The sequence below is a fragment of the Eschrichtius robustus genome, chromosome 5 (genome assembly GCF_028021215.1).
Source record: "Eschrichtius robustus isolate mEscRob2 chromosome 5, mEscRob2.pri, whole genome shotgun sequence".
In the NCBI taxonomy this organism is placed as follows: Eukaryota; Metazoa; Chordata; class Mammalia; order Artiodactyla; family Eschrichtiidae; genus Eschrichtius; species Eschrichtius robustus.
Window position 1 is genome coordinate 28450208 of NC_090828.1, and position 14626 is coordinate 28464833.

A 14626-nucleotide genomic window follows, 5' to 3' on the forward strand; every position below is an offset into this window, starting at 1 on the left:
ATAATTTATCTTTGGACACACAGCCAAAGAACAAAGTAGGTCTAAAAATGCAAACTGAACCGAACTGATACCAGGTGTTTGGGGAGTACTTTACTTATATTGTGGCTAAAAGTCTGGCCTTTGGGAGTTAGATGCTCTGGGTTTGAAACTAAAACCCGCTATATAATATACCAGCTGTATGACTTCGGGCAAGTTGCTTAACCTCTCCTCCTCTGCAAAATGGGAAGAATAATGTTACTTACCTCTTAAGGTCGTTGAAATGATTAACTGATATTATGCATGTTAAGAGATTAGAACAAAAAAAAGAGATTAGAAAAGAGTAAATCCTAAATAAATATTGACCATTATAATCTTTTTAGCATTTGAGAAATACTATCCACAGTTGATCAGCTATTATTCTGTTGTTTCAAATAAGTGTGTTGAGGAGAGGATTTGTATTAATATCTATGTCATATGTTCCTATTCTTGGTCCCTTTCTCACTAATGAAAATTTTATCTTTGCCTGCTTTGCATCTCTGCTGCTTCTGCCCTGCCCATCTAATTCATTGGGTGTTTATGCTTCAGAATTCAGAGAATGGTCAGAGATGGACAGGGCTGGAAAGTAAGGAGAAAGAAAGTAGGGTTCTTTGCCGTTCCAGCTCTGCGTTCTCAATTGCAATGTGCAAAGTGAAAAGGAAATTTTAAAAGTCAGAGAGACCAAAGCTGAGCAGGGAAAGGATCAGAAAAGTGGTACAGACTGGCTGGCTGGGATGTTTTAGGGTTTTGTTGAATGAGAGACTCTGGGTCAGCTGGAGGGTTGTAAGGCAGGAAAGGGAAAGGGGAATTTTGAAAACAGAATCACTGGGATATGAATTGGGTTTGCTTCAAGAAACACAAGTGAAAATTGAAATTCCTTTTTATGTAGTTTGGTTGCTATACTATACATTTTTAAAAGGTGAATCTCTGAATAGACTGGGTCACACAGGGCTCAGGATTTATTCAGATTTTCTGAGGCAAACTATTGACTGATTAGAAATGTAACCTTATCATAGCAAATGCTTTAAGAACTGCCTGAAATCTTTGGTCAAATCAGGGCTTTAATACGTGTTATTCTAGTGACAAAAATCATGCTATTAGGAAATATTTATGATATTGAGTTTTCTTTTAAAGGCCTTTGTTATAATGAGATTTGAAGGTGTAGCTTTTCTGGAACCATATCTTTGTTACTTAAGATCTTTTTGAGTAAGATGATGTTAATTTTTAAGATGTCAGTTTGGGGATAGCAAGCTTTAGAAAGTAAAACAGAACAACAGAAAATCAAAAAACAGTAATAACTCCAGAAATAACAACTCCAGAAATAACATACACGTACATGCACACATATACACACATATACTGATAATCTAGACCTTAAACTTAACCATGAAAAAATAGATCTCTGAGACAGGGGTTCGTAGCCCCCTGAGGCTCATCTATACACCTAGGTACTGAAAATCTGGCTCTCAAGACTACTCATTGGTATGTTATTTTGAATGTATAATTTCATTCCTTGTATGTTCTTTTCCATAACCGTTGAAGACTGTTGGCTTCTTGATGGAAGCAGATCTTTTATTTCCTTATTATTTCCTACATGTATATAAAGTGCTTTGCAGGCAGTAATATTCAGTAATTATTACTGATTAGTGAATTGGCAGTAAGTGAATGGTCCTTAGGTGAGTGCTTTCAAACCGCTGTGCCCTACCCATACTGACTGAGAGGCTCATTTTAGGGACCAGCCATTTCTATAGGCTAATCGATGCTTGTGAGCCCAGGAGTGTCAAAAGAATAAGTGCCCATTTTGCAGTAGGATCAGATCCTGACATGAATCCCTCTCCTAAGGCCCCTTCTTGACAATCAAACAGCAGAAACCACATTCGTGAGGGTTTTTCATGCTTTATTATTTGTACTTTAGGCATCTCTTCCAACTCTTGGGTTATGTACTTTCTAAAGTAGTTTTTCTTTTTCTTTTTTTAAAATTTTTATTGGGGTATAGTTGTTTTACAATGTTGTGTTAGTTTCTATTGTACAGCGAAGTGAATCAGCCATATGTACACATATATCCCCTCTTTTTTGGATTTCCTTCCAATTTAGGTCACCAAAGAGCACTAAATAGAGTTCCCTGTGCTACACAGCAGGTTCTCATTAATTATCTATTATATACATATTAGTATGTATATGTCAATCCCAATCTCCCAATTCATCCCATACCTCCTTTCCCCGCTTGGTGTCCATACATTTGTTCTCTATGTCTGTGTCTCTATTTCTGCCTTGCAAACCGGTTCATCTGTACCATTTTTCTAGATTCCACATATATGCGTTAATATACGATATTTGTCTTTCTCTTTCTGACTTACTTCACTCTGTATGACAGTCTCTAGGTCCATCCACATCTCTATAAATGACCCAATTTCATTCCTTTTTGTGGCTGAGTAATATGCCATTGTATATATGGACCACATCTTCTTTATCCATTCATCAGTCTACGGACACTTAGGTTGCTTGCATGAGCTGGCTATTGTAAACAGTGCTGCAATGAACATTGGGGTGCATGTGTCTTTTTGAATTATGGTTTTCTCTGGGTATATGCTCAGTAGTGGGATTGCTGGGTTATTTGGTAATTCTATTTTTAGTTTTTTTAAGGAACCTCCATACTGTTCTCCATAGTGGCTGTATCAATTTACATTCCTATCAAGAGTGCAGGAGGGTTCCCTTTTCTCTGCACCCTCTCCAGCATTTATTGTTTGTAGATTTTTTGATGATGGCCATTCTGACCGGTGTGAGGTGATACCTCGTTGTAGTTTTGATTTGCATTTCTCTAATAATTAGTCATGTTGAGCATCTTTTCATGTGCCTCTTGGCCATCTGTATGATGTCTTCTTTGGAGAAATGTCTATTTAGTTCTTCCGCCCATTTTTTGATCGAGTTGTAAAGTAGTTTTTCAACTATAATAGTAATACATGCTTACAGTAAAAATTTCAAAAGTACAAAAAATAGATAATGAAAAGTAAAAGAATCCTCACTTTCCCACATCCTTGTCCTACTCCTCAGAAATAACAACTGTTAATAATTTTCAATTCAAATATTTGCCATACATGTACATATACATATACATACACGCACACCTATCTGGTTTGTTAGAAATAACAAATAAATAAATTAAAGAAATAGTTTATTAAATGTATGAAAAATACGCTTTCACAGTTTATTGTTTGAAGAAATTTTTCATTTATATGTTTAAGCTTCTTAGTCTTTTCATTCGTGGCTTATGGATACTGTATTGTGTATTTTAGCTGATGAACATTTTTTTAACTGCAAGATATCAATGCCTTATTCAGAATTTTTGATTCATTTCCAGTCACTGAATTTCTTCAATAAGGGAAAAAGAGAAATTATTTTTTAAAAATCCAGGTATTCTGGAAAACAGTTTTCAAGATTTCTTTTGTACTGTATTGGTATTAGTAGCTCATTTATTAGTCAAAATGGGTATGCGTAATACCATATCCTTGGAAAGGCAGAAAAAGAGTGAAAGACAAATAAGAACAAAGAACAAGGGCAACAAATGGAAAACATTAACAAATAAGATAGATATTAATTCAACTATATCAATAATCATTTTGATCATCAAAGGTCTAAATACACCAATTAAAAGACAGAACTCAATAGCCACATACTACTGTATCTGGACAGCACAGAGCATTCCCCTCACTGCAGATGTGTTAAAGATGTATGTTAAGGAAAATATAGCAAATATGGCAAACTCTTTTTTTTTTTTAATTGAAGTGCAGCTGATTTACAATGTTGTGTTAGTTTTAGGTGTACAGCAAAGAGATTCAGTTATACATATATGTAGCAAACTCTTAACTGCAGAATCCAGGTGGTGGGCATATGTATCTTCATTGTACAATTCTTTCACGTTTCTGTATGAAAATCTTCATAATACAATTATGAAGAAGAAAAAAAGACAGAAATTGTCAGAGTGGATCAAAAAACAAGACCCAATTATATGGTGCCTATAAGACACCCTCTTAACATAAAGACAAATATAGATTAAAAGTAAATGGATGTAGGGAATTCCCTGGCAGTCCAGTGGTTAGGATTTGGTGCTTTGACTGCGGTGGCCTGGGTTCAATCCCTGGTCAGGGAACTAAGATCTTGCAAGCTGCACAGCGCAGCCAAAAAAAAAAAAAAAAAAGTAAATGGATGGAGAACAATAAATCACGCTAGAACTAATAAAAAAAAAAAGAAAAGTAGCTATATTAATTTCAGACAAAGCTGACTTAGAAGCAAGGAAAGTTATTAGGGATAAAGAAGGGCATTACATAATGATAAAGGGGTCAATTCTCCAAGAAGACATAACAATCCTTAACATGTGTGCATCAAACAACAGAACATCCAACTATGTGAGGTAAAAACCATTAGAATTGCAGAGAGAAATCAATGATTCCATTTTCATAGTTGGAGACTAACACTTCTCTATCAGAAATGGAAAGAGGGCAATATAAGTTTAAATTCAAAGCAATATATAAGAAATTCAAAATAGTATGGTGCAGGCACAATACACAACTGCTAAGGGGCAAAGAAATGATTTGCTTTGGTCATGGTTAGTGAAAAGAAGTATTATTTTTATTATTTTTTTAAATTTGGAAATAATTTTGAGCTTAGAGAAAAGTTGCAAAAATAGTACAAAGAGCTCTCATATACATTTTACTCAGATTTGCTCATTGTTAACATAACGTTTTGCTTCATTATCTTTAGCATTTTTCTCTCTCTGTCTCTGTCCCACTCTTTTATTCTCTTCTTCTCTCTTTGTTTCTCTTTCTCTCAGTATATAGATATGTAACTTTTTCTAAGCCATCTGAAGTTATATACACCATATCACTTTACCCCTATATACTTCAGAGTGTATTTCCTAAGAATAAAGTTACTCTCTTAAATAACCACAGGATGGTTATCAACTTCAGAAAGTTTAACATTGATACTTTACCATCTATGTATCAATTTTGTCAATTGATTCAGTGTCAATTGTTTTGTCAATTTTGTCAATTGACCAATACTGTCCTTTTTTATATATTTTTCCCGTGTGGGATCATATATTGTATTTAAATGAGAAATATAACTCAATTTCCAAATGTCTAAGAAAAATTCCATGTAAATTCTTTTGCACCCACTTTTATTTTAATTCATCTTTGTCAGTAATTTGGTATCTGATATTTGACCTTAACTCCCTATAGATTGAAAGCTAATATCTGTGTCCATGTTAAACTGATGTGCTTGATACAAAAATTATCTTTTTATTCTACAGGTCACTTAGAAACTTGGAATTTCACCATGGGAGTTCATAATAAAGTCTCTGGGAGAAAAAAAGTCTCTGCATCATCTTAAAATTTCAACTCTTGCTGGCATATTTTTCTTTGCATTTAGCTTTTGATACAAAGTGCGTTGAAGTGTTATTTCGGGTGTTGAGCTTTCTTAGAATCACATTGTTTGGCCATATTGTGGTTAAAAAAACAAGTATGTATCTTATGCTACTTCATTATGACTAGAAGATTGTTGGTTGGAGGATTTGGAGAATATATACTATTTCTGTGTCAGAGCAGACTGGCTTTGTAGGACATTTTACAAATGTTTAGCACTGAACATTTCAGAATGGTGGAGTAGGAGGCAGTTTTCCAAGTTTCAATCCAAAGTAAAATGAACCTGTCATCGATTGCCCTTACTATGTTCTCACATGGAAATATTTAAACTTATTTCAATAAAGCCTTAAAAGAAAAACAGGTCCAGGCTTTCTTTCAGTAAAATATAAGGACTACTAGGAAATGAAAATGGTCTGGTCTTTCAACACATTTCCAAAATTCTGATTAGGCGCATAGTTGAGCTTATAAATACATGTAGTAACAATTTGACCAAATGAATGTAAGTATAAATTATACCACCTTAAGGTTTTGATGTGTCACCTTTCTGCAGAACAGTTTTCTTTAACATGTGCCAAAACTGGTGTGTGATTTGTTGACTTTTGCTGAAAATGGTGGTGTATTCCGATGTGGTTTTGTAGCTGGGGAGACCAATGCAGCCTTTTCCACACTGGTTCAATTACAGCTGTAACTGAAGTTTACCAGTACACCTGCCACATTAGGTATATCCTCTGGTCTCCGGGTATACTGTCTAACTTCATAGGACTCTGCCCAGTTTTCTTTTGTCTAGCTCTGCTACTTGCAAGGGAACACTTTTTCTTTGTGGCTATTAATGTCTCTCCTCTTAGCATCTGCACATTTTCTTTACATGCTGCCTGAGGACTTTCACAAATGCATTGTGGACATATTGCCAGCTGTAGGTGGATGTCCCTCCATGGGTCGTGAACCATGAAGGTGTTTGATTTCATCTTTCTACATACACACGGGATGACAAAAGAGTTGGCGATTGGGGTCATCCTCTACCCCTGAATATCTGAAGAGTGCTTCTAAACCAATAGGTTGGCAGCGATGGGAAAAGCTTTCAAGCAGTCACCTGGGTCCTATGAAACAGTGTTGCTTCAGGGAGGGAAAACTCAGGCAAATCACAATGCTAGTTTTTGGGGTTTTTTAACATCTTTATTGAAGCATAATTGCTTTACAATCGTGTGTTAGTTTCTGCTGTATAACAAAGTGAATCAGCTATACATATACGTATATCCCCATATCCCCTCCCTCTTGTGTCTCCCTCCCACCCTCTCTACCCCACCCCTCTAGGTGGTCACAAAGCACCGAGCTGATCCCCCTGTGCTATGTGGCTGCTTCCCACAAGCTATCTATTTTACATTTGGTAGTGTATATATGTCCATGCCACTCTCTCACTTCGTCCCAGCTTCCCCTTCCCCCTCCCCGTGTCCTCAAGTCCATTCTCTACGTCTGCGTCTTTATTCCTGTCCTGTCCCTAGGTTCTTCAGAACCATTTTTTTCTTTTCTTTTCTTTTTTTTTAGATTCCATATATATGTATTAGCATATGGTATTTGTTTTTCTCTTTCTGACTTACTTCACTCTGTATGACAGACTCTAGGTCCACATGATGCTAGTTTTGAAAACAAAAAGCAACCCTAGAAGCTGGGTTGAGGGGAGAGGGGAATGGGAGGATTCTGTGTATTTTCCTACTCCTGGAGAATCTCAGAGAGTCTTGGGAGACCTCTTTCTTTTTACCCCAAGGAGAAATGTTTAATCTCAAGACAAAATGTGGCTATTTACAAAATTTGCTGCTTTTCACCAGTAACTCAAAGTTATACATTTACAAATTGATTTTATTTTTTCATCTCATGAAAGTAATATATATTTATATAACAAAAAATTAAAGCAATTGAAAACAACAAAAAGGAGAAATAAAAACATAAAATTAAGACCTATAATCTTGCCATTCATTGATAACCATGATTGACATTTGGGCTTATACATTCACTGTTATAATCTTTTTTTTCCTGCATAAACATACGCCACAGCGTGCCTGCTGAGTGTCTACTGTGGGGTGGGGGGGATGTACCTCCCAGCTGACTCCCTGCTGTCACCTTGCTTTCCACCTGCAGATCATCATCTACGAGGACCGGGGCTTCCAGGGCCACAGCTATGAGTGCAGCGGCGACTGCCCCAACCTGCAGCCCTGCTTCAGCCGCTGCAACTCCATCCGGGTGGACAGCGGCTGCTGGATGCTCTACGAGCGCCCCAACTACCAGGGCCACCAGTACTTCCTGCGGCGCGGCGACTACCCCGACTACCAGCAGTGGATGGGCCTCAACGACTCCGTCCGCCCCTGCCACACAATTCCTTACGTGATTCTTAGTTCAACACGACTCATGTGAAAGCATCACTGATCCATGGCCATAAATTCCTGTTTATAAAAGTCAGTTTGTTTCAACTCAGGACTAGTGTTCACAGTGAAATAGCAAAGCCCAACTCTCAAGCATTTAAAAAAAAATTGATTGCCTTTACTATGCTCTCATATGGAAACATTTAGACTCATTTCAATAAAGCATTAAAAATGGGCAGATTGTTTTTAGGCACAAGAAATCACAACAATATAGCTTCTAAAGTTGAATTTGGAAGTATCTAGCTGATCCTTAATTTCTAAATAAAAACTACCTTGTTCAGTAAAGAAAAAAATCTATCTAGATCATTATTTCTTAATGAACACTGACAGACTATGGGAGAACAACATAAGTATAATGTATTCTGACTGTATTGGCGATTATTTTCAATACCTTCTTTATGACCTACGGATCTAGAAACTAGAACAATATGTTTCTGCTTGCAAGTGGCTCCTTGTATTCAGCAGTCATTATCAACTAGTTTTTTAAAAGGGTCAGAAAAAGATCATTAATTAGGATTTAATGGGCCATGGTTCTCACCAAAATGCTGTTTAATGTTTTTTAATCACGTGGAATTTGTATTTCTACTTTCTGATGACACCAAATTATGTGTCGTGACAAGCAGATTCAAGAAGTGAAACCAAAATTCGGTTACAGAAATTTACAGATGCAAAAAGAGGCACAAGTAAGATAGAAACTTCTTTGAGGCAAGAAACTCAACTTACAAGTGACTTGGCAAAATGTTGGACATGTGGACTCAGAGTAAATATGAATTGTTGTAAGTGATGAGTGCAAAAGTGACTTAAAAACAAGCTTGAGGGGCTTCCCTGGTGGAGCAGTGTTTGCGAATCTGCCTGCCAATGCAGGGGACATGGGTTCGAGCCCTGGTCCGGGAAGATCCCACATGCCGCAGAGCAACTAAGCCCGTGTGCCACAACTACTGAGCCCGCGTGCCTAGAGCCCATGCTCCGCAACAAGAGAAGCCACTGCAATGAGAAGTCTGCGCACCAAAACGAAGAGTAGCCCCTGCTCACCACAACTAGAGAAAGCCCTCGCGCAGCAATGAAGACCCAACACAGCCAAAAATAAATAAATTAAATAAATAAATTCCAAAATAAAAATATTTAAAAACAAGCTTGAGGAGCTCAGCTCAGTGCTTTGTGATGACCTAGGGGGGTGGGATGGTAGGGGGAGAGAGGCTCAAGAGGGAGGGGATATATGTATATGTATAGCTGATTCACTTTTTTCTACAGCAGAAACTAACACAACGTTGTAAAGCAATTATACTCCAATTAAAAAAAAATACATCTTTCGCTCAGGCCCGTGGCGCTGGCAGGATGGGCAAGTGTCGCGGTCTTCGTACTGCCAGGAAGCTCCGTAGCCACCGACGAGACCAGAGTGGCATGATAAACAGTACAAGAAAGCCCATTTGGGCACAGCCCTGAAGGCCAACCCTTTTGGAGGTGCTTCTCATGCTAAGGGAATTGTGCTTGAAAAAGTAGGGGTTGAAGCCAAACAGCCAAATTCTGCCATCAGGAAGTGTGTCAGGGTTCAACTAATCAAGAATGGCAAAAAAATCACCGCCTTTGTACCCAGTGATGGTTGTTTGAATTTTATTAAGGAAAATGATGAAGTTCTGGTTGCTGGATTTGGTCGCAAAGGTCATGCTGTTGGTGACATTCCTGGAGTCCGCTTTAAGGTTGTCAAAGTAGCCAATGTCTCTCTTTTGGCCTTATACAAAGGCAAGAAGGAAAGACCAAGATCATAAGTTTTGATAATGAAAGCAGGATAGTAATAAATTTCCATATGCCAAAAAAAAAAAAAAATACAAAAAAACCAAAAAAACAAAAACCAAGCTTGATAGGATTCAGTGATACACAGTCATAATGGTAAAGGGAGTTAAAATCCTCTCTGCAGACTCAACTAAATACGATTGTGACAGTTGGTTTTTTTTTTTTTTACAAAGGAATCCCTTTTATTGACTTTATTTCAATTTCAATTCTTGTTTCTTCCACAGGATAGACCACTGGTCAGGTCAGATTTATTTTAAATACTCTCCCTAATTTGTTAGACCAACCATGTAAGGAAATGATACACATATGACAGGATAGTTTGAAAACCACGCTTCATGAAGCTGCAGGCTGATTGAGTCACTTTTACTGACATCAAGGATGCCCACAACTTATTTTTCATCTTTGGTTTATTGTCACAACAGACTAGCTCTCACAGGATAAAGCTGTATGAGAGACATGGCTATGGAGGCCTGGTGTCCAAGCTCATGGGGGACTGCTCCTGCATGCAGGACCGCTTCCAGCTCAATGAGCTTCACTCCCTCCACATGCTGGAGGGCTGGTGGGTCCTCTACGAGATGCCCAACTACCAGGGGTGGCAGTACTTGCTGAGGCCGGGGGACTACAGGAGCTACCACGACCGGGGAGGCCTGGATGTCAAAGTCGGCTCTCTGAGATGCGTCATCGATTTGTACTGGGCTGTGTTTTTCTTATTATAATCCACATAGAGTTGCACTAAATATACAGATTGTGTTCCTGGCACTAAGTGATTCTTGTTCATCTTAAATGATAACTGAATTTTAATAAATGGTGACCCTTGGCAACTTATCTGACCCTGAAGGTCAAGTGTCTTGAATGTCTACTTACTTCCTGCTGGTCAGGCAGCAGTAATTATGAAGTCCCCACTCATGTCATGGGAAGGAGGGAGAAACACTGTCTGCCTCTATGACCCACGATCTGAGGGAGAGAGGAAAGAAACATAATGAAAAACTATGAAACCCATATACAGGAGAAAATATAGAACCAGTTGTGGCTGGGATACCAAAGACAAAGGATTGCTGGAGAGGTTAGGGCAGCTGAAGTTTCAGGTAAGATTAGTCAAGAAAAGCTGAGTGAAAAGAGAAGTTTTAAGCAGAATTCCCAAAGTAGAGAAGGTCAAATACGCATGATGAGGTCATCTGGGAGGAGAAGTGTTAAATTAAGAATTAAAGGGCCTGGGGCTCGCCGCAACCAGAGAAAGCCCGCGCACAGCAACAAAGACCCAACTCAGCCAAAAATTAATTAATTAATTAATTAATTAATTAATTAATTAATAAAAATAAAAAGAGTTAAAGGGCCTGAGTTGTTATCCTGCCTCTTCTACTTACTAATAAAATGCCCCTCAGTCTCAGGTAAACTAGGATGGTTGGTTACTCCACTTCCTAGCTTATCTCTTCGAGCAAGTCATTTCTTATTCTCTCTGTGCCTAAGTTGTCTTATTGAAAACTACAGGTGATAATAAATTCCTGTCTCGCTAATTTCCAGGATAATTATGATGAACAGCTGGGGAAAGATTGTTAACACAATTTGTTATCTTTAAATGTTTGTACAAATATAAATGTAAGAAATTAATGTATTATCAGGGTTTCCTCAAATTCAGCAGTACAGTATACTCATCTTTATTTTGGACTCCAATATGAACTTTTATCAAGATTCAATTATGGAAGACTCAACTATGCAGAGTGAAGTAAGAATATTTGTTATCCTGCATACCTCTGGCATTTCTTTCCACTAGAGTAGAGCTGCTCTCCCAGAATGCTAATTCTTTTCACAAATTTACATAAGCAAAAATAGTGCTCTGTCCCAGTTAACTTCTTCATAGAAATTGAGAAGCTAATTTTAAAATTCATATGGAATTGCAAGGGACCCAGAATAGCCGAAACATTCTTGAGAAGAGAACAGAGTAGGAGTACTCACACTTCTCAATTTCAAAACTTACCACAAAGCAACAGTAATCAAGACAGCAGGGTACTGGCACAGGGTAGACATAGAGATGAATGGAATAGACTTGAGAGTCTAGAAATTAACCCATATGTCTATGCTCAACTGATTTTTGACAAGGGTGCTAAGACCATTCAATGGGGAAAGAATAGCTTTTCAACAAATGGTGTTGGGACTACTGGATATCCAAATGCAAAAGAATAAAGTTAGGCCCCCATTTCATACCACATATAAAAATTAACTCAAAATAATCAAAGAACTCAAGCTATAAAACCCTTAGAAGAAAACAGAGACATACATCTTTGTGATCTTTTATTAGGCAATGATATCTTAAATATGACCAAAAGCACAAGCAATAACAATAAAAATAATAAATTGAACTTCATCAAAATTAAAACCTTTTATGAATCAAAGGATATTATCAAGAAAGTGAAAAGACAGCCCACTGAATGGGAGAAAATATTTACAAACTTTTTATCTGTTAAGAGTCTAGTATCCAGAATATATAAAGACTCTTAAAACAACAACAGAAAGATAAACAACACAAATAAAAAATGGGCAAATGATTTGAATATACATCTTTATGAAGAAGATATACAAATAGCCAAGAAGCTACTGAAAAGATGCTCAGCATTATTAGTCATTAGGGAAATTCAAATCAAACCACAGTGGGGTAGCACTTAATACCCACTAGGATGGTTATAATAATTTTAGGAAAAAAAAAAAAAACAGAAAATAACAAATGTTAGTAAGGACGTGGAGAGATTGGGACTCTCATAAATAGCTGGTGGGAATGGAAAATGTTGCAGCCACTGTGGAAAACGGTTTGGTATTTCCTCAAATAGTTAAATAGAGTTATATGACTCAGCAATTCCACTCTGATGTTTATACTCCAAAGAATTGAAAATGAGTGTTCAAACAAAAACATATACATGGGGACTTCCCTGGTGGTGCAATGGTTAAAAATCTGCCTGCCAATGCAGGGGACACGGGTTCAAGCCCTGATCCAGGAAGATCCCACATGCCGTGGAGCAACTAAGCCCGTGTGCCACAACTAGTGAGCCTGCACTCTAGAGCCCACGAGCCACAACTACTGAGCCCGTGTGCCACAACTACTGAAGCCCACGTGCCTCGAGCTCATGCTCTGCAACAAGAGAAGCCACCACAATGAGAAGCGTGCGCACTGCAACGAAGAGTAACCCCCGCTCTCCGCAACTAGAGAAAGCCCACGCCCAGCAATGAAAACCCAAAGCAGCCAATAAATAAATAAATAAATAAATTTATTTTTAAAAAAAGTATACATGAATGTTCATAGCAGCACTATTCACGATAGCCAGAAGGTGAGAACAACCCAAATGTCTATCAGTGGATGATTGGATAAATGAAATGTGATATAGCCAAACAATGGAATATTATTTGGCCATAAAAAGGAATGATGTACTGATACATGCTACAACATGGATGAACCTTGAAAACATTATGCTAAGTGAAAGAAGCCAGTCACATAAGACCACATATTATAGGATTCATTTATATGAAATAACCAGAATAGGCAAATTTAGAGACAGTAAGTGGATTCATGGGTTGCTTAGGTGTGGGGGATGGGTGGATAAAGCAACAAAAACTAAAGGGTACAGGACTTCTCACTGTGGGATGGGCATGCTCTAAAATTGACTGTGGTGATGGTTGCACATAACTGTGAATATACTAAAACCATTGAATTATACACTTTAAATGGGTAAACTATATGGTATGTGAATTATATCTCAACAAAGCTGTTTAAAAGTAATAACGCCCGACACAGAACCTTAAGTAACAAATAACCTTTTAGAATAAGATTCCTTCTTGCTGAAGGAACATATGGTATAAATTATAAATATGAAGATACACATATTATTAAACTGCTGTGGCTCTTACCAATACCAAATATACAGAAAGATTTGTTGTTTTGCCACTAGCTTAGTTAAACCATAGTGTGTTGTCCTTTGTTGGGTGACTAATGAAATATGAGCTCTGCTTTTTTTAAAAAAAAAGGAAAACCCAGGTCAGATGTCTCACTGAGAATAATTTTAACCTGAGGTTTTGTTTTGTTTTGCTTTAATCTAGTGAACTTAAGGGTTTAGAAAACGGCGTTTTATCTAAGAAAGCTCAGTGTGCCACAAGTTTTCTTCTCTATAAAATAAGGGGTGTGGACAAGAGGAGCTCCATGTTTCCTTCCAGCTCTGATTCTTTACGACTGTATTAGGTTTCAAGGTGGAGCATCTCAGTGGTTACCAATGTAGGCCTTGAGGTCCATGGACATGGTTTCTGGTTTGACCACCTAATGGCTGTGTGACCTTGAGCAAGTTACTTATGCTCCCTAAGCCTCAGTTTTCCCACTTGCATGTTCTTATGAGGAATAAATGAGATGCCTCCTGTAAAGAAGCTCAATAAATAGTAGTCATCACTCCATCAGTTTTACCTTGTTATGCTATATACATGGACTTCAAAAAAAGGGGGGGAGGCAAAGTAAATTAGCTATTTTCTAAAAAAAAATCTCTAATTCAAGGAAATGTGAACATCCTCAACGTCCTTTTAATAGTCACCCATTACTGCTGTCTTAGAAGGCTACACACAAATCAGTGACTCAGGGATTAAGGAGCCCTTTGCAGTCAGTTAATGCTGAGATCCTAGAGCCAGGCTGAAGAAATCAGCCTGGCAGCAATCAGTCAATTGAAGAATCCACTAGAATTTACCAGAATTCCTGTTAAAGCCAAATATTCTCAAGGTTGGTAGGGAGAACAGGCTATTTTGATGCTAGACCCTTTACAAATTAAAAAAAAAAAGAATGACATTGAACCTACTATGAGAAGTGTATAATTAGGGAAAATATAAGCTATGCACATCTAGAAACATAACCTCTAAAACAAGTCATTGTTATATGCAGAAACAATTAGTTTAGGACTTCAAGGCTGACACACCTGAGTTCAATTCACAGTGCCTCTACTTACTAGCTGTGTGTACCTTTTTGAA

The 14626-nt window shown here is 37.6% G+C and overlaps 1 protein-coding gene and 1 pseudogene across 1 annotated transcript; both read left to right on the forward strand.

Moving 5' to 3' along the window:
* Window positions 1-6497: 6497 nt before the first annotated feature.
* On the forward strand, window positions 6498-10353 carry LOC137764603 (gamma-crystallin A-like). Its single transcript, XM_068543668.1, has 3 exons — window positions 6498-6506; window positions 7566-7808; window positions 10060-10353. The coding sequence occupies exons 1-3, from the start codon at window positions 6498-6500 to the stop codon at window positions 10351-10353; spliced, it is 546 nt and encodes a 181-aa protein (XP_068399769.1).
* Window positions 9158-9662, forward strand: LOC137764765 (small ribosomal subunit protein uS12-like; annotated as a pseudogene).
* Window positions 10354-14626: the final 4273 nt, after the last annotated feature.

Bases quoted from the DNA above. Each gene is read 5' to 3' on its own strand.
- LOC137764603 (XM_068543668.1), top strand. The intron at 7,809-10,059 runs GTGATTCTTAGT...TTGTCACAACAG, and splicing joins CCTGCCACACAATTCCTTAC to ACTAGCTCTCACAGGATAAA.